This window comes from Marmota monax, unplaced genomic scaffold (assembly GCF_021218885.2).
Source record: "Marmota monax isolate L192 unplaced genomic scaffold, Marmota_monax_Labrador192_F-V1.1 WCK01_AAM20220418_F8-fsc00086, whole genome shotgun sequence".
In the NCBI taxonomy this organism is placed as follows: domain Eukaryota; kingdom Metazoa; phylum Chordata; class Mammalia; order Rodentia; family Sciuridae; genus Marmota; species Marmota monax.
This window is the reverse complement of record NW_026693086.1, coordinates 7,455,877-7,479,537: the sequence shown is the minus strand read 5'-3', so window position 1 is coordinate 7,479,537 and position 23,661 is coordinate 7,455,877. Positions and strand designations below refer to the sequence as shown.

Genomic DNA, 23,661 nt, shown 5'->3' with positions numbered 1-23,661 from the left:
TCGGGGCCTGTGCTCTGGGCCTGTGGCGGTTCAGGGAGTGCGGGGGCCGGGGTCCACCTGGGCGGACCCGAGACCTGAGAACGTAGGCGGGCAGCGCGTGCAGGTTCCGCGCGCGGACGGGCGTGGCTGGGCCTCTGCGCGACCCGGGCTCCTTCTCCCCGCGGCGGCGGGATTGGATTCCCAAAACCAGGGTGGGGTTGGGGGACGAGATGACATGAGCCAGTCTTCTTGCTGACACTTAAGTTGTTCTCAGTCCTCTGTTATATAGGCTGCAGCGAGTATGCCAGTATATGATGCTTTTAGGTGGGTTTGTGAAATTAGAATAACAAAGCCATCTATATAAGTTTGAGAAATAATGCTGCAAAGTAGGAGGCTAGTGATTGGTTCTGCAGACAGTTCATCTACTGGTGAAGATGCACAGGGAGACAAACTTAACCCGTGAGCAGAGGTGAAGACTGGAATTTCAGGCATCTTCTGACAGGTAGAGAAAGGGGAGTTGGAAAGACCTGCTTTCTGGAGTTTCAAATTTTAAGTTCATTTATTATGTGCTTTAATCATTCTAGTCTCAGTTGTCAGAGTTTGAATCAAATTATGTTTATGGTTAATTGGTTATTTTTCATTATGTGGTGCAAAATACAGTAATAAGGACCGTTTCTTGTATGCTAACTTTAAAATATATATATATATATATTTTTTAGTTATACGTGGACACAATATCTTTGTTTTATTTTTAAGTGGTGCTGAGGATCAAACCCAGTGCATCACATGTGTGAAGCAAGCTCTCTGCCACTGAACCACAACCTCAGCCCATGTGCTGACATTTTTAAAGAAGGGAGAATTTTAAACTGGGTGTGGTGGCTTAGACTGTAATTCTAGAAATTGGGAAGGCTGAGACAAGAGGATTGCAAGTTCTAGACCAGCCTGAACACTGTGAGACTTTGTCTCAAAAAAAGGAGGTAGGGCTGGGGCTTTAGCTCAGTGGTAAAAGCACCCCTGGGCTCAATTAAGATTATCCCATGTGCGGGTGCGCGCGCGCACACACACACACACACACACACACACACACACACACACCAAAAAAAATTTTTAGAATGCCTTTTGGAAGTTTTCAATTAAACCTTAAACTGCCTTATGGGAACAGATCCATTCAGTTCATGACTGAAGAAATTGAAGTGGCAGCAGGTGTTCAGACATTTGATTCAGGATAATTTCAATGAAAAGTAAAAATTTAAGGCAATAATCCTAATGAGACAGTGTAATATAGTAAAAAGAATTCTAAGATCAGTTTGAGTCTGAATTCTATTTCTTTTCCAACATACTTATTTTAAAACTTAATTTTCTATGTTTTTGTTTTGTTTTGTTTCGATGCTGGGGATTGAATCCAGGGCCTTGTGCATGCAAGGCAAGCATTCTATCAACTGAGCTATATCCCCAGCCCTAAAACTTAATTTTCTAAACTATGAAAGTAGGTATAAGTAACCTTGGAAAATTGAGATTGACTATGTAGCATGCTTTATATTGTGCTAGATACAGAAGGTACTCAGCAAATTGCTACTTCTGTATTCAAGTAGCCTTGTGATTAACTATGAATCTTTCCTAGTACCTTCACATGCAGTCTTTTTTAAAATATATTTTTAGTTGTAGTCAGACTCAATACCTTTATTTTATTTATTTTTATGTGATGTTGAGGATGGAACCCAGCGCCTCCCACAGGCTAGGCTAGCGCTCTACTGCTGAGCCACAACCCCAGCCCCTCACATGCAGTCTTATTTGATTCTAACAAGAATCCTTTGAGGTTGATGGATCAGTTATTATGAAACAAATTGCAAAGATGATTAAAAGGTTAAATGACCAGTTCAAGATCACATTGTGTTGTATTAGGGGAGAGCTAAACACTGCTTCCACCCTTGATTCCTCCCTTTGTCTCAATCCCCTTGTTCAAATACTCCCTGAATTTTTCACTTTTAGTTCTTAGACATTGCCTCTGTCTACTTTTTCTTGTCCTTATTTCCAGTATTCAAATCTAGGCCATGATCATGTTTACTGCTTCTCCTACAGGATGCAGTGGACCAGGAACCAAGGGGTAGAAATGGGAGTGACCCCTAGTGATCCAAGGGCAAAAGTTTTGCCACCTGTGCCCGTGACCTTATTCTCTGCTTGCCTAGAGGTCTTAGTTCCAAAAGAAGGAGTGATTCTACTAGGAAACATGGTAATTTTCATCTGAACTGGAAATTAAGACTGCCATTTAGCCACTTTGAGCTCTATGCCCCTGAAGAATAGACAGGAGAGTTACTGTGCTGGCTAGGGTGTATTATCCTAACTACTGAGGGCAGATTGTACTGATACTCCATCATGGAGGTAAAACAAGGGTACATCTAAAACACAGGTGATTCCTTAGGACATCCCTCAGTATGTTTTATTATACTCTGGTTGGTCTGTGGAAATATGACCCAATGCAGGCAGAACTTCTAATGGCCCCCACCCTTCAGGAAGAAAGTTTTAGGTCACCACTTCAAATGAAGAACCACAGTCAGATAAGGTGCTTGCTGAGGGCAAAAAGAATATGGAATGGGCCGTGGAATAAATTGGTTATAAATGTATCAATCACTGCATGACCAGATACGGAAATGATATCTATATTTGTCATGATTAATTCTTCTTATTGTTACAGTTGGATCTAGACTGTCCCCCCAAAGTCTCATGTTTTGAAAGTATGGTCCCCAATGCATCCAGGTTCAGAGTTGGGACTTTTAGGCAATGATTGATCATGTGGGTTCTGACCTCATCTGTGGATTAATCCACCTATTAATCCATTGATTAATGGAGAGCTGAATGGACTACTTAGAGGTAGAACTTAGTTGTGGGAAGTAGGTCACTGGAGGTGAGCCCTGGAAGGGCTCCAGGCCCTTCCCCTCTCTGCTTCCAGGCTGCCATGACCTGGGAAGCTTTCTTCCACCACTCCCTCTGCCCTGATGTTCTGCCTTGCTTCAGGCCCCACACAATGGACCTGCCCACCAGGGACTGAATCCTGTAAAACTGTGAGGCAAAATAAATCTTCACAACTGTAAGTTGTTTTTTTTCAGGTATTTGTCACAGTAGTGAAAGGTTAACACACTTGTTTTGTCATGAATGTGTTTGTTAACTTTTCATTACTATGACAAAAACATCTAAGAAAATAATTTATGGGGCTGGGGATGTGGCTCAAGTGGTAGCACGCTCGCCTGGCATGCGTGCGGCCCGGGTTCCATCCTCAGCACCACATACAAACAAAGATGTTGTGTCCGCCAATACTTGAAAAATAAATATCAAAAAATTAAAAAAAAATAAATAAATAATTTAGGAGAAAAGGTTTATTTTGGTTAGTTTTAGAGGTTTCAGTCCATGACTGTTTGACTTGTTGCTTTTGGTCCCATGGCAAGGTCCATGTGATAGGACCTTGACCTTATGTGGGCAGTGTGTGGTGGAGCAAAGCTGCTCACCTCAGGGCAGCCAGGAAGTGAGAGAGAGAGAGGAGGGGCTGGGTCTCAGTAACTTCTTCAAGGTAATGTCCCCCACCCCTGGTGCCAGTGATCTAATTTCCTTCCACTAGGGTCCACCTCCTAAATGTTAGGCAAACTCTTAAATGTTCTACCCCTTTCCAGTAGCACCACCAGTCTGGCAACCAAGCCTTTAAAAACACATGGTCTTTGGGGGACATTTTGTAAAGGTCAGGCGAACGTCGGAGGAAAAGACCACCAAGAGACTGTCTCATGCAACAGCAAAGGGTTTATTGGGGGTCCAGCATGCTGGGGCTCCAAGCCTACCTCGAAGAGGTAAAGAGCAAAGAGCCCCAAGAACAGCTTGAGCAGAGCTTATATACATTCTTTGAAAAGGGCAGGGACTTCACATACAACATAACAAATCACCTAGGTAGGGGTGATTGGTCAGTACAAAAGGGGTATTCATTTGAACTGATTGGTTTAAGCCAAGAGGGGTGTACATGCTGAATTACATGGTTTCCCAACTTGTTATCAACCACCATAAACTGCTGGGAGGGTTATCTGGCATTCCAGGTATTTCCCTGTCTCATGCTGATTGGTGGCTGCTAGGGGGCTGCTATGGATCCCCACCTAGCCTGACTGAGTCAGGGACACCTAGCACAACAGATCTCTCCTGTAGATAAACAACTTAGCAGGGTGGGAATGTGCCTAGGAGTGCTCTGTGGGTTTTTCCAAGGACAAAGGTCATGTCCCTTCCTTGGACAGGCTTTGCTCTGAGGTAGAGGCTGGTTTTTCAATTTAAGTTCCAAACTGTAGCATACTTCCTCACTTCCAAAGGCTGATATCCATCTCACAATACAAAATGTGTTTAGCTCATCTCCGAGAGTCTTCAAAGTATGAACGTCCTAGCATTGCTCAAAAGTCCGAGTCCAAAGTCTCCTGGTAGACTCAAGGCAAACCCTTCATTGTGTACCTGTAAAAATCAAGACGTAAGTTACATACTTCCAAGATTCAATGATAGGACAGGGTATACATTTCCATTCCCAAAAGGAGGGATGAGGCAAAAAAAGGGAAGGGTCAGACCAAAGCAAGACTAAAACTCAGCAGGACAATGTTAATTTCTGTAGCTCCGTGTGTGTTTGGTATCTGGGACACATGATGTGATGTGAGCTCCAAAGGACTTGGGCAGCTCTGTCCCTAGGCCTTGCTAATTGCAGCCAAGATGGCCATTTTGGGGGCTAGCTCTGCCTACTCCTTGCAACTTCTCTTGGCAGGCATTCTACCTTCTTGGCATCCATAACTCCCTGGGATCTCCATTGCAGCTCTGGCCTCACTCTTGTGGTTTCCTACATTGCCCTTTCAGGGGCTGCTGGCAGAAACTCAGATCCTGCCTCACACTGCCTGGTCTATCAGGCTTTCCTTTGAAATCCTGGTGGATGCTTCTAGCATCATGTGGACCAAGCCAAGGTCTGCTGCTGACCTGACTCATTCCAGAGACCCCTTGAACCATGGCTGTAGCAGCCTGAGCACCTTGAAAGCTGATCACAGGAAACAATCCTGGGGAAGCGATTTGCTAGGCCACTCTGTATGAGTAGTGTCCTGGGGCTCACTCCTTAAATTAATGCCTTTGAAATGATTCCACTTTTACCTCCCTGACTTTGCAGTGAGTCTGGTCTTGCCTGTTCCTGAGATGCCCTCAAGGCATCTTTCCTGTTATCCCAGTGCAAAGTACTTGGCTTCTTTATAATCTTGCTAATCTCTTTAGCAATTCCACCCTCTTTGGTCACAACTAGTCACACTTTTTTTTTTTAACCAAATTGCAAATTTTCTAAAATTTTCTTTTGACTTTTTTTTTCCCCAATCCTCACTTTAAATCTGGCTGAAAACATCCAGTAATACCCATTCCATAGCCTGAATGCTGTATTGTCTAGAGATTTTCTCTGAAGATAAACTAGTCTGTCACCTTTAAACTCAGCCTCCCACGAAGTCTCAGGGCATGGACCATGTACAGAAAAGCTCTTTGCCAGAATGTAACATGGGTGACCTCTAGTCAAATTCCTGATAGTTCTTATTTTCATCTGAAACCTCATGGGTATAGCCTACCCACGTTACTGTCATCATTCTGGGTCTTTTGAGCTATTACTAGAACTGCCCATTTAAGCTTTGCCTACAGTTAATCTAGGCTTTGTCTAGTCTGCTCCTTCAAAATTCTCCAAATTTATCCTGAAAACAAATTCTAAATGTTTTTGAGCCACATTGTCAGCAATGGTCACAGGAAAAACTCCATTTAGTTGTTTTTTTTCCCCGTTAGGAAGTTTTCCATAACTGAGACCAAACACCAGAGAAAAATGACTTATAAAGAAGGAAAAGGAAGTAACTCAGTGGTAAAGTACCTGCCTTGCATGTGTGAGGCACTGCGTTCAATCCTCAGCACCACACAAAAATAAAGATATTATGGCCATCTACAATTAAAAATTTAAAAAAAAAAGAAGGAAAAGGAAAAGTTTTTTGGTTCATGAATGCAGAGATTTTAGACTATGGCTGCTTGGGTCTATTACTTTGGACCTGTGCTAGCACCAGAAGCAAGTGGCAGAAAAAATCACTTCCTGATGGCTGGGGGTACCAATATCTCCTTCAAGGGCATGGCCCAATGACCTGACTTCCTTCCCTTAGGCTTCACCTCCTTAAAGATTTCATCATCCTAGCAGCAGCTTGAGCTGTAGCCAAGCCTTTAATGTGTGTGCTCTTGGTGGACATCTGAGATTGAAACTGTGGCAGTGTGTATTAAGCAAATACCTTTGTTTCCTTCTCATCTCTTTATCATATTGCATAGGATGTGTTGATTTTGTGTCATAGTGTTTAATAGTGTCAGCCTTCCATAATGGAACTTCAGTTATGAGAGACCAAGAGTAAATATCACTAAGGACTTTGCATTCTCATGTGGTGACAGGATTAGTGTTTTTGGTTGCTCACAGGACAGTTGTGTCCTATTAGATATAAGTATGGCCTTCTTATTACCTTGGCTTGGAGATTGCATTTAAGAAATTGTACAAGTGTGCCAGGCAGACAAAGGGTAGGCTTGTGATAGCTAATTTTATGTTAGCTTGGCTAGGTCACAGTGCACTGCTATTTGGTCAGAGATTGTCCTGGATGTTTTTGAATGGTATTAATATTTAAGTCACTAGACGTGGAGTAAAGCAGATTGCCTTCCATAATGTGAGTCTCATCAGTTGAAGCCCATAATGCAACAAAGACTGGCCTCCCAGCCAGAAGGAACTCTGGCAGCGTAATTCCTCTGGATTTGAACTGCAGTGCTTCCCTGGGTCTCCAGCCTGCTGGCTACCCTGCAGAGCTGGGATTACCTCACCTCTATGTTGTGAACCAGTTCTTTAAAGCAAATTTCCATTTCTGTATGCATACACACATCCCGGTGGTTTCTAGAGTGCCTGTTCCAGTGGGCTGTATTTTAGAAGGATATTTTATTAGCACTGCATGATTTTTTTAAAGTACATGATTGTAATATAATTAATCAGAAAATTCGTTAGCTTATAAAAATGTAAACTATAGAAAACCTTTCAGGAAAGCAATATTACCTGTGGTATTTTTTATTAACCAATTGTGAGTAAAACTTTATGGAAGAATATACTAATATTATTTATTATGGCCTCATTATACTATGTTTTATTTGGTTTCTGTGTGCTGTTTGACATTATTCCAGTCAGAACAGCAATGAAGCATATTTTAATCACGTTGTACAGTTATGCCTGGTCTAGCTGGATTGTTACATGCGTAGGTGGCCACACCTTAGCTCCTTCTGGTCAACTCCCGCCACCCACAGTGCCAGAGGTTGAACCCAGGGCCTCACACATGCCAGGCAAGTGCTCAACCACCTCACCTCATCCCCAGCCCAGCTTTTTTTTTTTTTTTTAAATTGCTTGTGTGCCATCACTGAGTCGTGTCTACAATACTGCCCTCTCATGCCCAAAAGTATTAGCACAGGTGTTGAATGTGAGGTGTATCCAAGTACCTAAGTACCTAAGTAGCTAACAGATTTTGTTCAAAATAAATATTTTGTCTGAAATCTATTGAAAGAGAAAATCTGTGAAGCTGGGTATAGTGGGGCACACCTGTAACCTCAGATACTCTGGAGGCCCATGCAGGAGGATCCCAAGTTGCCTGTGCAACTGGGCTGGTAATCAAGCTCAGTGGTAGGGCACTTGTCTAGCATGCACAAAGCCCTGGCCACTGCCACAAGAACAAATAAAGATCTACAAAATATGAATAACAGCATAAATTAACTTATGGTCATTCATATTCTTGAGATTATTTTCCACTTGAAATGAATTTTCAATTACCATTTGTACTTAAAATAGATATTTGGAGTTTACCATCTTGTGTCCTTTACTACACTTATTTGAAAATTCGTACAATATATGTAGGTTCTTGACAAGATTGTTATTTCAGACCTCTTTTCCCCTCCCCCATATTTTTATCTCATTCTTTCAAAGCGTTAGAATGGGAGGTATAGCTGGTGTGATACAGTATGTGCTTGGCCTGCCCGAAGTCCTTCGTTCAATCCCCAGCACAAAAACCAAAACAACAGACATCAGAATTTCTTCCTCTCCATCCTTCAGCAGAACCATCTCCTCTAGAATTGGGAGAAATTAAAATGGGTGTGCCCCAAATCTGCAGCCATTTTTTTTTTATTACTGAACTCTGGGAATATAGAACTTCAAAAGCGCAGCTGATCAAAAGCATCAGGACTCTTGTTTGTTACTGAATAGAACTGATTTTGAGGGGTTCCATGGCTAAGGGCAGGGATGCTGCAACCAAGTAGCCTGCCTCAGCCTGCATCCTCTCTGCTTAGAGGGAGCCTGGAGCCCAGATGGTTAGCACCAGAGGTTTCAGGCTGTGTCCTGGGGTACTCAGTGCTTAGCTCCAGACCTCTGCTCCAGAAGGCTCATTCTGGCATTCATGGTGTTTTTTGTGCCCCCCCCCCACCCCCCGCCGCTTGAAGTCCTGGGGAATCAAACTCAGGGCCTCGTGCACGCTAGGCAAGCACTCTACCGCTGAGTTATCTCTACCTATAAGAGTAGTTGTTGAAGAGGCTGAGGCAGGAGAATCGCAAGTTCAAGACTAGCCTGGGCAAGTTAACGAGAACTTGTCTCAAAATGAAAAGCGCTGGAATGCAGCTTAGTGGTAGGCGTGTCCCAGAGTTCCATCTCAGCATCCAGGAAAAAAAATTCTTTGGACCTACAAGAGCATACATAATGCCAAATGTGAATTTCCGAAAAGGGCCCGAGGGACTTCTTTAGTTGCAAAATCAGTGCAGAGGTGCCTCGCTTCTTTTGCAGCCCTTGTCCCAAGTGGCCTGGCAGTGGGGAGCGGTGGAGCTCTTTCGTTCCTTGGCAAAGCGGAGGTGCTGCAGGTGGCAGGCTCTGCGGGAAAGCTCCCGCTGAGTACTACAGGTCTGCGCCGCAGCCTCGGGGCCGGAGGAGAGGCGGGGCCCAGAAGAAGGCGGGATGGAGCCAGGAGGGAGGAGGGGCGCACCGGGAGCCCCTCCCCGGGGCGGGGCCGGGGCCTGGGCCTGCCGGGCGGTGCAGAGCTGAGGTCTGCCGCCCGCGGTCTGGAAGGCACATGCGGAGCTGCTCTGCGCCGCCCCACGAATCAGCAGTCTGTGAGGCTGGGTCAGAGCCCTGCCTCCCCGCACCGGTCACCTGCCTCCGCGCCTGGAAGTGGGGGGCCGCTGGGCCGTGCAGCCGAAGAGGTGCAGCTGCAGCCGCGGGGTGAGTGCGCGACTTCCCGAGGTGCCGTCTGACCCTTCTCCCCAGGGCCTCTCTGACTAGCTTACTTTCCTTAGTCGGCATAGGTAAATTAATTCCTGGCATCCCAAGGCTTTATTTTCATCAGTTTATTTTTGGATGGCTTCACTTGTTTTATTCCACAGTTATATTACCAAACTGCATGAATGAATGATGCAATCCCGCCTAGAAGAACCATCAGCCCAAGATTGGGACAATCCCCCAAACTTGAAGTGTCTGACTTTGTCACCTCTGCCATAAGAAGTAGAATCTTAGATGAATGCTTACCAGATACATTGTTATAAAGATAAAGCTTCACCTTGGGAGTTAATTAACTCATTCATTAGATTTGTTGAAAATCATTAAATTTTATTTTTATACATGACTTGCATATTTTAGTTACTCGTTGAATGTTTGATGGCTGGTATTGGTAGAGGGTCAGGGCAGAAAATAACAAAATCCAAGATTTCTGTATTTTATTACAACTACCAGGTAGGTTTTGTGTATAATAATGATTATAGTCCTGTTAACTTTCATGATAGTGAAACAAACTAGTCAGGACTTTAAACATTTTGAAATAATTTGACACCCCTAATAACTTTTTAAAAGCCAATGTTGTATTAATGTATAATTTAATGCAACATAATGCACCCAGATTAAGTGCACATTTTAATTAATTTTGACAAATTTATACACACTTATCACCACAACAGGACATTTCCTCTGAACCTTACAAGGGCCTCCTTCCACCTGGCTCTCATTCCTACTGATCTGATCTTTGTCATTATAGCATTTGTATTTCCAGAGTTTCATGTGAGTGGAATAATACAGCTCGTACTCTTGTGTCTGGCTTCTTTTGTAAAAAGTGTGTGTGTGTGTGTGTGTGTGTGTGTGTGTTTAATATCCATTTATGTTGTCCCTTGTATCATTCATTCCTTTTATTACTGAGTAGTGCTCCATTGTAAGAATATACCACAATTTGTTTATCCATTTATCTGTTGGTGGACACATGGGTTGTTTCTAGTTTGGGGTGATCCCAAATAGAGCTGTTATGAATATGTTTTCATTTCTCTTGGACACATCTCCAAGAGTGGGATTGCTGGGACTTGTGGTAAGTGTGTGTTTGATTTTCTCAGAAGTTGCTAAACTCACCAGCAATTCATGAGTGTTGACGCTCTATATCTTCACATGGCATTGTCTCTCTTCATTTTATTCAGTCTTCTTTTGAGTTTATTTACATTTCTTCTTTTTTGAAATGTCTAGTTAAAGTCTTTTTTGTTCATTTTTAGTAGGTGGTTGTCTTATTGAGTTGCAGGAGTTCCTTATATATTCTGAATAGAATTCCTGTGTCAGAGATATGTGTTGTGAATAAGAAATTACATTCTGTGGTTTTTCCTGCTTTTTTTCTGTTTTTGGTACCAGGGATTGAACTCAGGGTACTTAACCACTGAGCTACACCCCCAGCCCTTTTTATTTTTTACTTTGAGACAGGGTCTCACTAAGTTGCTGAGGCTGGACCCTGACTTGCAATCCTCCTGCCTCAGCTTTCCAAGTAGCTAGGACCCAGGTGTGCACCCCCACACCTGGCCTAGACTCCTGTCAGGAGTCTACTTCTTTGTTTATTTGCATTTTCTTCTTCCAACAGATCCTCTTTCCCTTTCCTTTACTTTTCTGTCTTACTTGAAACTTGAAGAATCAAAGCCATTAGAAGTGTGTGTTTGTTCCTCTGAAGAGCTTGAAGAAGGCAGAAGCAGGACATCTCCCAGGGGAGTGGTCTTAGGGAACTTGGCATCTGAACTGTTCCTGTAACTGTCCCAACAGGAGGGACAGTGGATCCACAGTCTCTTCTTTCTTTCTTTCTTTCTGTACTGGGAATTGACCTCAGGAGTGCTTACCACTGAGCAACATCCCAGGCCTTTTATATATATGTATGTATGTATACATATGTTTATATGTATGTATATATACACACATACACACATATATGTATAGGCATGCGCCATCATGCCCGGCTACAGTCTCCTTTTTCTTGTCATTTTCTGGACCTTCAGGTATACATCTTCCTTCTTTCTTTCTAGGCCCTTGCAGAACCCACAGATCCTTCCTAAAGAAGTTTGCAGTTTGGGGCTGGGGTTGTGGCTCAGAGGTAGAGCATGTGACTAGCATGTGCTGGGCCCTGGGTTTGATCCGTAGCACCACGTAAAAAAAAAAAAAAAAATGAATGAATGGAATAAAGATATTGTGTCCAACTACAACTAAAAGAAAAAAAAAAAAGTTTGCAGTTTCCCTCAGAAAGGGAATCCAGCACTGGAGAGATATGAGTCACTGTGTCTTATGTAGTCAGTTGCTGTGGTGCTTCTCTCTGTTAGCAGTTGCCTGTACCTGAAGAGACAACCATCCACTGTTGCCCAGGAGGCGGGCACAGCATCTGGATTGCCAGAGGAGTGCCTGCTTCTTAGCCAGTTGTCCTGTTTGCTTTAGGTGCCCTGGAATAGGAACTGATGGACGCTTGTCCTGCTTGCAGGAAGGGTCTTTTCCTCTCCTCTGATTCGAAAGCTTCCAGAATTCACTGTGTGCTGCTCAGGGGCCTGCACAAATCTGCCTCTGCTTCCAGAGTGCCCAACATACTTGCTCTCTTGCTGTGTTTCACCTCCTAGCACCATGCTGGTTCCTATCTGTCCTTTCACAGGGGAAGGTCAGAGGTTGATTCTCAAAAGGTGAAGGAGGTGGAGTGATCTTAGATGCCTCTTGCAAGACACTAGATGGAAAAGTTGGGAGAGTTTGTTTGGGAAAGAAGATATTTTTCCCCTCTTATCTAAAATTAGGCCTCCTGAGCATGCCACAGGGACACTGCTACATCGATGTTCATAGCAGCACAGTTCACAATAGCAAGACTGTGGAACCAACCTAGATGCCCTTCAGTAGACGAATGGATAAAAAAAATGTGGCATTTATACACAATGGAGTATTACTCTGCATTAAAAAATGATAAAATCATAGAATTTACAGGGAAATGGATGGCATTAGAGCAGATTATGCTAAGTGAAGCTAGCCAATCCCTAAAAAACAAATGCCAAATGTCTTCTTTGATATAAGGAGAGTAACTAAGATCAGAGTAGGGATGAAGAGCAGGAGAAGAAGATTAACATTTAACAGGGATGAGAGGTGGGAGGGAAAGGGAGAGAGAAGGGAAATTGCATGGTAATGGAAGGAGACCCTCAGGGTTATACAGTGGAGGGGGTAGAGAGAGAGGAGGGGAGGGGAGGGGAGAGGTGGGGAGGGAGGAGGGTGGAGGATGGGAAAGGCAGCGGAGCACAACAGACACTAGTATGGCAATATGTAAATCAATGGATGTGTAACTGATGTGATTCTGCAATCTGTGTATGGGGTGAAGGTGGGAGTTCATAACCCACTTGAATCAAAGTGTGGAATATGATATGTCAAGAAATTTGTAATGTTTTGAACAACCCACAATAAAAAATTAAAAAAAAAAAATAAAGTCAGTGACAAACAGTGCTGCTTTGCCAGCTGTCACACATGCCTGCTACACCAACATAAAAGCTCAGATTATTAAGTAGTTGTGAAATCCAACTGGGATATTGCCACCTTTAATTGCTCACTTTCAACCTTTTAAACTAGGTAAACCCCAGTTGCTTCTTTAAAAACTCTCTTTCCCCAAAAGTGGATCGCTGTTTTTGGAATTCTAATTCACACCAAAAGGCTTAAATGATGAACAATTAAGAGTCTGCTCAATTGTAATTAAGAATCATAAGAATCGTTTATTAAGCTTCTTTTAACTATGGAAAAGCACACTTTAAACCTTTGTAATTAATTAAAAAGAAATTTTAATACCAATCTTTCACATTCTGAAGATTTCCTGTTTAAAAAAATATGAAATATTAGTAAGTAACAACAAAAAAAGAAATATTAGCAAGTAAAATTGGAATAAAAGTCTTGTTTTCAGGATTGCAGATAAATGTGTATGAAATCTACATTGTCTGAATTTTTACTTATTAAAATACTCATTGTTTGATTTTCCTCTGAATTTATCAGTAATACAATACTGATAAATTTATAGTAGTTTATCAAAATACATGCTACAACAACAAGCAAAAAGCATTGTATAAAAATGCTAATTATTTACCCCCATCCTTTATTAAACTGCCTGGTCCCATGAGGGAGCCAGTGCTAACCTTGGCTTGTATTCTTCCACAGATTTCTTTCCTTTGCAATGATACCTACGGTACAAACACATGCAGATGTTTATGTTGGTTGTGAATGTCTCTATTTTTACTGACGCATTATATTTTCAATTGTTAAATAAAAGTTGTCTTTTGTTCACAATGCTAAAAAAAAAAAATAAATAAATAAAAATAAAATAAAATTAGGCCTCCTAAGACTGGCCCTAAAGGAAAACCTGTTTTTGTACTTTGGAGCTAGGCCTAAGAAGGGCTTGTCAGCATGTTTTCTATTATGTTTTGTTTTAAATCTGTTGGATCACGCTGGCACCCTGGTTGGGACTGAGCCTGAGCCTGAATCATAGATCCTTCCATCAGGAATTTTTCCCCCCACATTTTTTATTGGTGCATTATTGTTGTATACATGGTAGGATTTGTTGTTACATATTTGTACATGCACACAGTATAACAGTATAGTTCAGCCAGTGTAACTCCCCAGTACTTTCTCCTCCCTCCAGGATTTTTTTTTTTTAAATTCCTAGTCCTGTCTTCTCCCTTCCCCCAAGAGCCAGATTGGAGGATCCAGAGTTCATTCCCAGCAACGATTTTTCTTTGTGTGAAATTCTAATGTACACAATTTACTTTGAAGCAACTTACTCAGCAGATTTCCTCCCCTATAGCCTTTTTTTTTTTTTAAATATTTTTTTAGTTGTAGTTGACATAATACCTTTATGTTATTTATTTATTTTTATGTGGTGCTGAGGATGGAACCCAGGGCCTCACTCCTGCTCTATTGCTGAGCCACAACCCCAGCCTCCCCCCACCCCATAGACTTTTGAATATGCATGAACTGTGAGTCATTCCTAGTGGAGACAAGGAAAAAAAGAAAAGAGGGAACAAGGGAGTGAACAAGGAGGCAGAGCAGGTTTGGAAGAGCTAAAGGAATCTGAGATCAAGTTTGCTGTGCTGGTCAATCAAGCAGAGAGGGAGCTGAAACCCTTGTAACCCGAGGTGGCAGGCACAGGCCCTGGCAGGAGTGTTGCCTGAGCAGAGTTATGGTCATGTCATGCAGCTTGGCCTCCTGGCAAGGGTGTAGGGAAAGAATCTGTTGAGGGGTTGTCTCAGAGGTTCTGTATTCTCTGTCTTGGGGACCTCATTGCAACACAGAGGGCAGGTGTCAACAATTTCAAGAGAGGTCAGGACCAGTGTTCAGCTGGGGATGTAGAATTCAGTCCTTGCATTACTTGAGGGAATGTAGGTCTCCTGCCATAGTCAAGGCTGATGTTCTTTTTTTTTTTTTTTGTCTTTGGTAATGAGGATTGAGTGTAGAATGCTACACCCCAGCGCCCCACTTTTTTTGGTACTGGGCATTGAACCCAGGAGTGTTTAATCACTGAGCTACATTACATCCCCAGCTCTTTTTATTTGTTATTTTGAGACAGAGTCTCTCTAAGTTGCCCAGGCCAGCCTGTTACTTGTAATCCTCTACCTCAGTCTCACAAGGAGCTGGGATTACTAAAGGCTGGTGTTCTTGTGGAAGCTGGGGATGGTGTTAGTGGTTTGAAAAAAGCTCAAGTACTTGGTTTTTCAAGTATAAGCAGTGAATATTTGTCTTTTGTCCTCTCTTAAGTCTTCTGTGAGGCCCTGGGTCCTGGCTCTGTCTGGCTCTGTCTTTCCCTGGCTTTGAGGCTGTAGGTTCCTGGCAGTCACCCTCAGTGGTCTTGCCCATTCTGAATCATGCCGCATTGCCTCTGCATGTTCATGAAGTATTCTTCGGACTGCCCTATTTAGCTCACCTCAGATTTCTGTCTTCCTCTTTCCTCACCTATGGCCCACTGCCTTTGTGCAGTGGGATTGCCTGGCTTCTCTGCTGACAGACTCTTTCCTGGGCTTTTACAGTGAGCCTGCTGGCCATATCATATGAATGGGGTTGATTCTGCCCATCCAAAGCCAAATGAGGGCTTTGAGCAGAGTAGGAGTAGGATACGGAGCTCCTGGATCTTTGGCTCAGTGGGAACTGATGATCTGTGAAATCTCCTCTAGCTGCTGGTCTCCCAAGGAACATACAGCCTTCCTTTTTCTCCTGTGGTGAATCATCAGCCATTGTGCTGTCCAACCAGCAGAGTTCTGGCCAGAATTTCAGAAGTTCTCTGGGTCCAGTTAGGTTCTTATCAGTGCTTAGCCTCAGTTAGCTCTGCTTAATTTATGTGCCTTTCTTTGCTATCTCTGTGCATTCAAGATCCAAGTGTTAGTTCCTTTAGTTATCACCTGGGTTACTCAGTGACTTTGGGTACAGCTAAGCAGGTAGGAGGAAGTTAGAACTCCTTGCTTGCATGTGCTTACCTGGCTCCTGTGGCAAGGCTCGGGACCAGACCCAGATGACAATTTCCAGGTTCTCTCCAGCTTTGGAATGCATGGTGCTGATCTGCCTCAGCAGCATTGCTGGTCGGAGATCTCAACTTCAGGCCAACAGCTCACTGACTTGGAATTGTTTTATTAAAACAATAATCGATTCAGTTCCTTGTTGAGTCCTGATAACTATTTAGATCCAATTGCATCTAATTGTGAAGCATTTACCTAAACCAGCCCGGTTCTGGGTGCAAGATAGAAAGGTAATTACCCAACAGGACCTCGAGTTCTAGGGGATTAATGGGAATATGAATTCTCTGGTGGGAAAGGGGAATATAGTATGGTACAGGGAAGGTCATTTGGTCTTCACCCTGAAGAATAATTCAGAATTTAGGGAAGGTGTGATTCTGGGCACAGAGAGCAGCATTCGCAGTGGCATCGAGGATAAAACAATTGGCATTTTAAGGAACAAGACCTTTTTATTTATTGGGCACAAGGTATGTGTGTTTGTGGGGGGAGAAGAGCAGTGGGAATGATGTTGGTAGAATGGACTGAGCTAAATGGGGAATGAGGAGGTCAGTGGCAGGGAATGGATCAGCATGGTCAGACATGGGCACGTCTTACCCTAGTTTGACTCTGTGGAGCTGGCCTTAGGTTCCATTCCTTAGCAGTGAAGCCTAATCAGTACAGTAGCATTTTAAAAATGCCAAGACTGTGTTAAAAAAAAAAAAGATTGTTCAACTAATAAAGCTAAGAATGGGCAAATGATCAGAATAGACACTTCTCAAAAGAACAGTACAAGCAACCAACAAATACATGAAAAAGAGCTGTGTCGTTAGCTGTCAGGGCAAGGCACATCAAAACTACAACAAGATATCTTTGCACTCCAATTAACACAGCTGTTATAAATAATAATATTAATAAATGCTGGTAGCCAAACGTGGTGGCACACTCCTGAAATCCCAGCTATTTGGGAAGTGGAGCAGGAGGATTCCAAGTTCTTTAGTGAGACCCTGTCTCAAAATAAAATAAAAAATGGCTGGGGATGTGAGTCAGTGGTAGAGTGCTCCTAAGTTCACTTCTTAGTACCACTGGGGAAAAAAATGCTGGCGAGGATATGGAGAAATAGGAATCCTGATATGCTGCTGTTGAGAATGTAAATTGGTTCCATCATGGAGAATAGGAGGGAGGTTCTTCAAAAAACTAAAAATAGCTGGATGTGGTAGTGCACACTAGTAATCCTAGCTACTCAGGAGGCAGAGGCTGGAGGATCAAAGTTACCCTGAGAATGAAAATAGAGAGGGCTGGGGATGTGGCTCGGTGGTCAAGTGCCCCTTGGTTTAATTCCCAGCACTGCAAAAAAAAAATTAAAAAACCCATGAAAAAATAGATCTACCACATGATTCAGCTGTCCCTCTTCTGGGTATATGTCCAAAGGAAATGAGACCAGTATGCCAAAGAAATGCCTGCACCCGGTGTTTATTGCTGCAGTATTCATAACAGCTAAGATGTAGAGTCAGCCTAAGTGCCCATTAATGGATGAGGGGACAGAGAGAGAGTGGCTTATATACCCAAAGGAGCATCATTCAGCAATGAAGAATGAAATCCTGTCATGTACAGCAAACAGATGGAACTAGAAGATATGGAGCTAAGTGAAATAAGCCAAGCACAGAAAGACAAGCACTACATTTTTTCTCACATGTGGAAGCTGAGCAAGCTGACCTCACATAGGACAGCGTCTACTGGAGGCTGAGAAGGGTTATGTGTGTGCAGGAGCAGTGGTTGGAGGAGCTGGGTTTGACTGGGGTATGCCATATGCATGTGTGGAAGTGTCGCACTGACCAATTGATATGTATTAATTTTAAAGGTTTCTTTTTTATACCTTTATTTTACTTATTTATTTTTATGTGGTGCTGGGAATCGAACTCAGGGCCTCCCACGTGCTAGGCGAGCGCTCTACTGCTGAGCTACAACCCCAGCCCAATTTTAAAAGTTTTAAAAGGAGTTTGTGCCTTTTAGGAATATAGCTTAAAATACTCTTGGATGAAATGACTTGCTTTGAGATCCTGCGGGAAGGTGAAAGTATGTAGGGCAGTTGGTGGAGCCAATTAGCTCTGCTATTAAAGCAGGGTGATGAATACACAGGGGTTTGTGTATCCATTCTATTTTTTTATGAAGTTGAATTTTTCCAGAGTGAAAATTTAAAAATGATTATGTGGATGAGTATGCTATTTACAGCTTTATCACTTTACTCATTCAGCACTCAGAATTTAATTAAACTTCTACTTAAACAATTGAGTCAGACTAGGTGTTTGGGAAGCTTAGCATGTTGGTGTCAGGGCCTGGGCCTGGTGAGGACGTGCAATTTGTTCTAAGCGTAGATCACTGACATCATCTGCTGGCTCTACACATGACAGCATGTCTCTGATGGGAGGCTCTTCTAGACAGCCTTTGGGATCCTTCTCATCTTGTTTCTAGTACAATCATTTTTCTACAGCAGGGCCCCTCTCGCTTCCTCCCAGGCACCTCCTCTCCATTCTCCTTCAGTTTCACAACTTATTTTTTTCGGTACTGGGGATTGAACCCAGGGGCGTTTAACCACTGAGCCATACCCCAGCCCTTGTTATTTTTTATTTTGAAACAGGGTCTTGCTAAGTTTCCCAGACTGGCCTTGAACTTGCGACCCTCCTTCCTCGGCCTCCGGAGTCTCTGGGATCACACAGGCACCACTGCACCTGACAGGCCGTCCCCCCAACCTCTTCTCCTTTCCCCACTGATTTCAGTCTGGCCATGTTTGACTGCCCCCTCCGCCTCAGCGACTGCCGCTTCCTCTCGCCTCTCTCCTGAGTGTCCCAGTATTAAAGTCCAAACCCTTGGTTTCTCCCAAGGCCCTCGTGACCTGAGCTCCTTGTGTGCTGCCAGGCGGGGCCTATCATGGCTTCCAGCAGTGTCTGCACCACTGTCCTCCCCTCTGTTGTCCTGACCTCCCTGCAGCCCTGTTCCTCAGACAGGGCTGAACAGCTTCTCCATGTGCCCGTAGTGTCTTCAGTCCCCAGAAAGAAGGAAAGTTGGACACTGGTACAACATCGGCATATTTGCAGGTGCGTCCCTTCACTAAACTGGGCTCCTAAAGTTAGAGTTTGGCTTTTGCTCATTTCTGTGACCCTATAGCCTGGGATTCAGAGGGCACTAGACTGTGTCAGTAAGATGTGCGTTGTGAGCCACACTGACCTGGGTACCATGGGCCGCCTGTGGCACAGCTGTTGCCTCTTGCGCCTCTTTCTGTCCTCAAACACACTTTCTTGTTCTCCTCCAGGAGGAAAGATCTCCCGAGGATGGTCTCCCACCCAGAACTGAAGCAGCTTTTCTGCACGGCTGATGCAGTGTGTTTCGATGTGGACAGCACTGTGATCAGAGAGGAGGGGATCGACGAGCTGGCCAGGTTCTGCGGTGTCGAGGATGCTGTGTCAGAAATGTAGGGACAGTCTTCACTCACTGTTTGCATGGTGGACAGGGTTACAGCATATCTCTCTGGGGAGAAATGCCAGGCCCCAGCCACCATTCTTGGATTTGGTTGTGGGTGGAGCATGACAAGCGCTGAGCATTTCCTGCCCTCCCTGAGAGCTGACTGGTGGTGTGCCTTACTCACTCACCCATCATCGTGAATGATGGTGACATGTGTCATGGCACAAAATAAGAACACTGGGTCCGGCAGACCCACAGCCAGCCATGTTCTGAGCTGGGGCAGGAGAGCCACCCACAACCATGACCAACCAAAGACACAGCCTGGGGGTCCTCGGGGTCCAGCACCTGTGTCATGGCTGAAAGTGTGGCCTTACCCTGTGAGGTGGCCCACATCTGTCATCCTAGTGACTCAGATGGCCGAGGCGTTGCAAATTTCAGGCCAGCCTGGGCAACTTAGCAAGGCCCTGTCTCAAAAATAAAACATAAGCTGGGCACAGTGGCATTCACCTTTCACCTCAGCAGCTCAGGAGGCTGAGATAGGAGGATGGCAAGTTTCAGGTCAGCCTCAGCAACTTAGCAAGGCCCTAAGCAACTTAGTGAGACTCTGTCTCAAAAAAGAAAAGGGGCTGGGGTCGTGGCTCAGTGGTTAAGTACCGCTGAGTTCAATCTCCAGTACCAGAAATAAATGAATAAGCAAGTGTGGCCTTGGTGGTTCTCGGGAAGGCTCATCTGTGAGCTTCCTGGGGGGTCAGAACCCCACCCCCCACCTGCCTGCAGCAGCCACTCCACCTGTCATAGCCCCTCACCAGGTCAAGAATATCTTGTCCTTGGTCCCTTCTTGGTTTACAGGCACTCAGGGCTTCCAGGGAAGGTGCCTGGAAGAAGACGATGGTTTCTCAGAGCCTGCAAGGCAGGTTGTAGAGGCACGGTGTGTGGTCTCCGAGGCCCAGCGCTGCTCAGTCAACCTCAGGAGTTTATTCTGAGGCCTCGCCTCCTATAGCAACAGCATCACTGTGGTCCCAGGGTTCCTGCCAGTACCTTGCTCACCACAGGCATTGTGAGAACCCGGGGCATGTGGGTTTTAGGACTGCTGACGTGACTGGCCTGACTGTTGGGTCTTTCTCCTAGGACACGGAGAGCCATGGGTGGGGCAGTGCCTTTCAGAGCTGCGCTCACTGAGCGCCTGGCACTGATCCAGCCCTCCAGGGAGCAGGTGCAAAGGCTCCTGGCAGAGCACCCCCCACACCTGACACCCGGCATCAGGTGAGAGCGGCCTTGGTGCTGGGTGCACCGCCTACAGCACTGGTGTTTGGCGCTCCTGAGAGTGTGTGGTGCTCGCTGTGGAGCCCTGTTCTTTGGGCCCTTAGGTGTCTCTTCTGGCTAACGTCTGCCCACCCTCCCTCCCTCATTCTGTCCTCAGGGAGAACCTGAGCTCACCTGTGTTTCTTTTCTTGTGTTTTTCTGGGTCCATGGGCAGAATAGAGTTGTAGAATGGTTTCTGACAGCAGAAAAGCTTCACCCATTGATTTCTGCATGCATTTAATCATTAAATTTAAAGCATTAAATCCCTAGTCAAAATACCTCATCAGATAAACTTTGGCCAAATGCATTCCAGAGGAAAAAATATATGTTAGTTTCCTTTTCATGTGTGGTGAGCAGTGTTCGTGTTTTGTGTTCTGTCTCTGCAGGGAGCTGGTCAGTCGCCTGCAGGAGCGGAACGTCCAGGTCTTCCTCATCTCTGGTGGCTTTCGGAGCATTGTAGAGCACGTTGCTGCCAAGCTCAACATCCCTGCAGCCAATGTCTTTGCCAACAGGCTGAAATTCTACTTTAACGGTAAGCTGCCTGGGAGGGAGTCCCATCCCGTCCCCTCTGCTGCTGAGTGCCCAGGGCAGCGTCTGGGGATGAACCTGAACAGGGTTAAATGTGAGATCAGTGATTCCTTGACTGACTGACTGACTGACTGTCATCTTTTGCTCTGCGGCGACTCAGGCCATCTTCCGTCCAGCTTGAGTGTCCATGCCGTCTCTCATCTGTGTAGATTCTGTATCCAGCAAGCGCTGACTCCTGGGTGGCGGGGGCTCTCTTGTGTGTCCCCTTTCCATTCTGTGTGCTCTTATGTGCTAGAAGCTATTTAGCCTCCAGAAGGAGAGTTTCGTTAGCTGGGTCAGCGCACCGTAGCAGCCCCTGGGGATGCTTCCTGGCCCTTGGTGAGTCCTCTCAGAGTCATGGTTGTGGTTTGATATTATTCCAGTAGGGTCAAGAGGCAGCTGATAGTCTTAAAACCAAATCACATTCAATTGTGTTAATATGACTTTTTTTTTTAAAGGATCAATAGATAGAGATGGATCATTGAAAAATGTAGGGAATGAGGGGCTGGGGCTGGGGCTCAGCAGTAGAGCACTCACCTAGCACATGCAAGGTGCTGGGTTCGATCCTCAGCATCACATAAAAATAAATAAAATAAAAATTTTAAAAATTGTGTAAAAAAAAAAAGAAAAAGGTAGGGAATGAATGTGATACTCTATTAAGAATAGTAATAGGGGCTGGGGTTGTGGCTCAGTGGTTGAGCGCTTGTCTAGCACGTGAAAGACCCTGGGTTTGAACACGTGAAAGGCCCTGGGTTTGATCCTAAGCACCACATAAAAATAAATAAATAAAATAAAGATATTGTGTCCAACTACCAAAAAAAAAAAAAGAATAGTAATAATTGAAAGTAAATTAGAATTTCCTCTTAAGTGAAATTAAATATCAACATTACAAGTTTAATACATTACTATTTTATGGTTTTTAGAATTCCTACACTGGCACCTTGGAGGATACAGTGGGTCACCCAGCATGTTTAGACCTCACAGAGCCACTTCTGCGGAGGTGACTGTAACTCAGAGGCCAAGATGATCTATTCTGAGGAGTAACGCTGGAGCCTAGGCTGCAACTTTTAGCCTCTCAGGGACATCATCTGTGCAGAAAGCTTGCCCTAGTAACTTGCCTCTGAACTTAACATGTTTTCTCTGCTCTCTTAAGGTGAATATGCAGGTTTTGATGAGACACAGCCAACGGCCGATTCTGGTGGGAAAGGAAAAGTTATTAAATTTCTAAAGGAAAAATTTCACTTTAAGAAAATAATCATGATTGGAGATGGAGCCACAGACATGGAAGCCTGTCCTCCTGCTGTATGTATTGAGGGCACTCTTGTTTTTGTTTTTCAAGATGGTGTTTTGTTTTAGACAGCTGATTCAGAAGTCCATCAGGTTTGCAATAGAAATTAAACCAAACAGCCAGATACCACCATAGAATAGAAACCCCAACAGCCAGAAGGCATGCAGTCTCTTTCCGTTGGCTGGCTTTGCAAGCCCAGGAGGACTTGTGAGCGGGCCTCCTGTCTTCCAGACCTGAGCCCGTTGTCTGTGGTTGGTGCCACCGTGAGGGAGCCTAGTGCTCTGAGGCCTGGCTTCAGCCCACGGCACTGGCCCCCTTGCAGCTGCACTGCCTCCCTGCCCTTGAGGCCTCCCGCAGCCCTGGGGAAGGAAGTACCTTCCTTTTATGAGACTAGTGGGGTCTTATTTCTGAGGAGTTAAACCCTGAGCAGGAAGCATTGCGGTGGGGCCAGCCTCCTGATAGCCATGCATGCGATTCCCCAGGGCCATGGGGTAGATGTTCAGAACCCAGGCAGTCTCTCCATGTGGCTTGGCTTCGTCTGTGTCTGCCTTGGGTTAGGAGGGCGAGGAGCAGGTCGCCTCCTCCCAAGCCCCAGGTTGGCAGGCTCTGGTGTCCCTGGGTGAGGATGCTCAGCTCTACAGGACAGCTTGTTCTTCCAGGCAAACATTGCCCTGAGTGATGCTGTGTTGGCTTAAACAATGACCCCCTTTCTTTTTCTTAGGATGTTTTCATTGGATTTGGAGGAAATGTGATCAGGCAGCAGGTGAAGGACAACGCCAGATGGTACATCACTGATTTTGTGGAGCTCTTGGGGGATCTCGAAGAATAATCTCCATTTTTTTACACAGCTCGTGACAACTTCAGATTAATTTTTACAAGTTACACAGATTGATACTATTTGATTATAGTTGCCTGTGACAACTTAATATATAAAGTCGGTACTGATTTTCTATATGTTCAAGTAAATTATAGTTAGGACTCCTAGAAGATTGCTTTCTTTTTCTTTTTTAACTGTAGTCTAGTATTTTTATGACCATCAATTACCTAGAGAGTTGTATTATCTGAATTCCTGTGTACCGTACCTGTGTACATTGCTGGCTGTATTTTACTTGAGGCCTTTCAAGGGTGTATGGTAAAATAAGTACCTTCTCTCTGGCAGCATCCATTTGGCAGCCTCACCGGAACCCTGGTTTTCCCCTTTGGTGTACAAATAAAAATCTATCCACCCTCCA

General features: G+C 44.5%; 1 protein-coding gene and 1 long non-coding RNA gene across 3 annotated transcripts; one reads left to right on the top strand and one right to left on the bottom strand.

The window, feature by feature from the left end:
- Window positions 1-102: 102 nt before the first annotated feature.
- On the top strand, window positions 103-23,661 carry Psph (phosphoserine phosphatase). Of its 2 annotated transcripts, none has more exons than XM_046454644.2 (6): window positions 103-481; window positions 19,124-19,282; window positions 20,401-20,535; window positions 20,961-21,106; window positions 22,295-22,443; window positions 23,151-23,661. In XM_046454644.2, exons 2-6 carry the CDS (start codon window positions 19,143-19,145, stop codon window positions 23,256-23,258), a joined length of 678 nt encoding a protein of 225 aa, XP_046310600.1. In that variant the 5' UTR covers window positions 103-481; window positions 19,124-19,142; the 3' UTR covers window positions 23,259-23,661. The 2 variants fall into 2 exon arrangements, with proteins under 2 accessions (XP_046310600.1, XP_046310599.1); XM_046454643.2 differs by lacking the exon at window positions 103-481 and adding an exon at window positions 9,048-9,265.
- LOC124099510 (uncharacterized) lies at window positions 13,040-19,153 on the bottom strand. The gene is made up of 3 exons (XR_006853971.2): window positions 19,039-19,153; window positions 15,802-15,935; window positions 13,040-13,518 (listed from the first exon to the last, which is right to left on the bottom strand). It is a non-coding gene; the product is annotated as an uncharacterized LOC124099510 (long non-coding RNA).

Coding starts and splice junctions, on each gene's coding strand:
- Psph (XM_046454643.2), top strand. CDS start 9,117: ATGCGGAGCTGCTCTGCGCCGCCCCACGAATCAGCAGTCTGTGAGGCT. Junction 20,536..20,960: donor CACCTGACACCCGGCATCAG/GTGAGAGCGGCC, acceptor CTGTCTCTGCAG/GGAGCTGGTCAGTCGCCTGC. Junction 22,444..23,150: donor TGGAAGCCTGTCCTCCTGCT/GTATGTATTGAG, acceptor TCTTTTTCTTAG/GATGTTTTCATTGGATTTGG.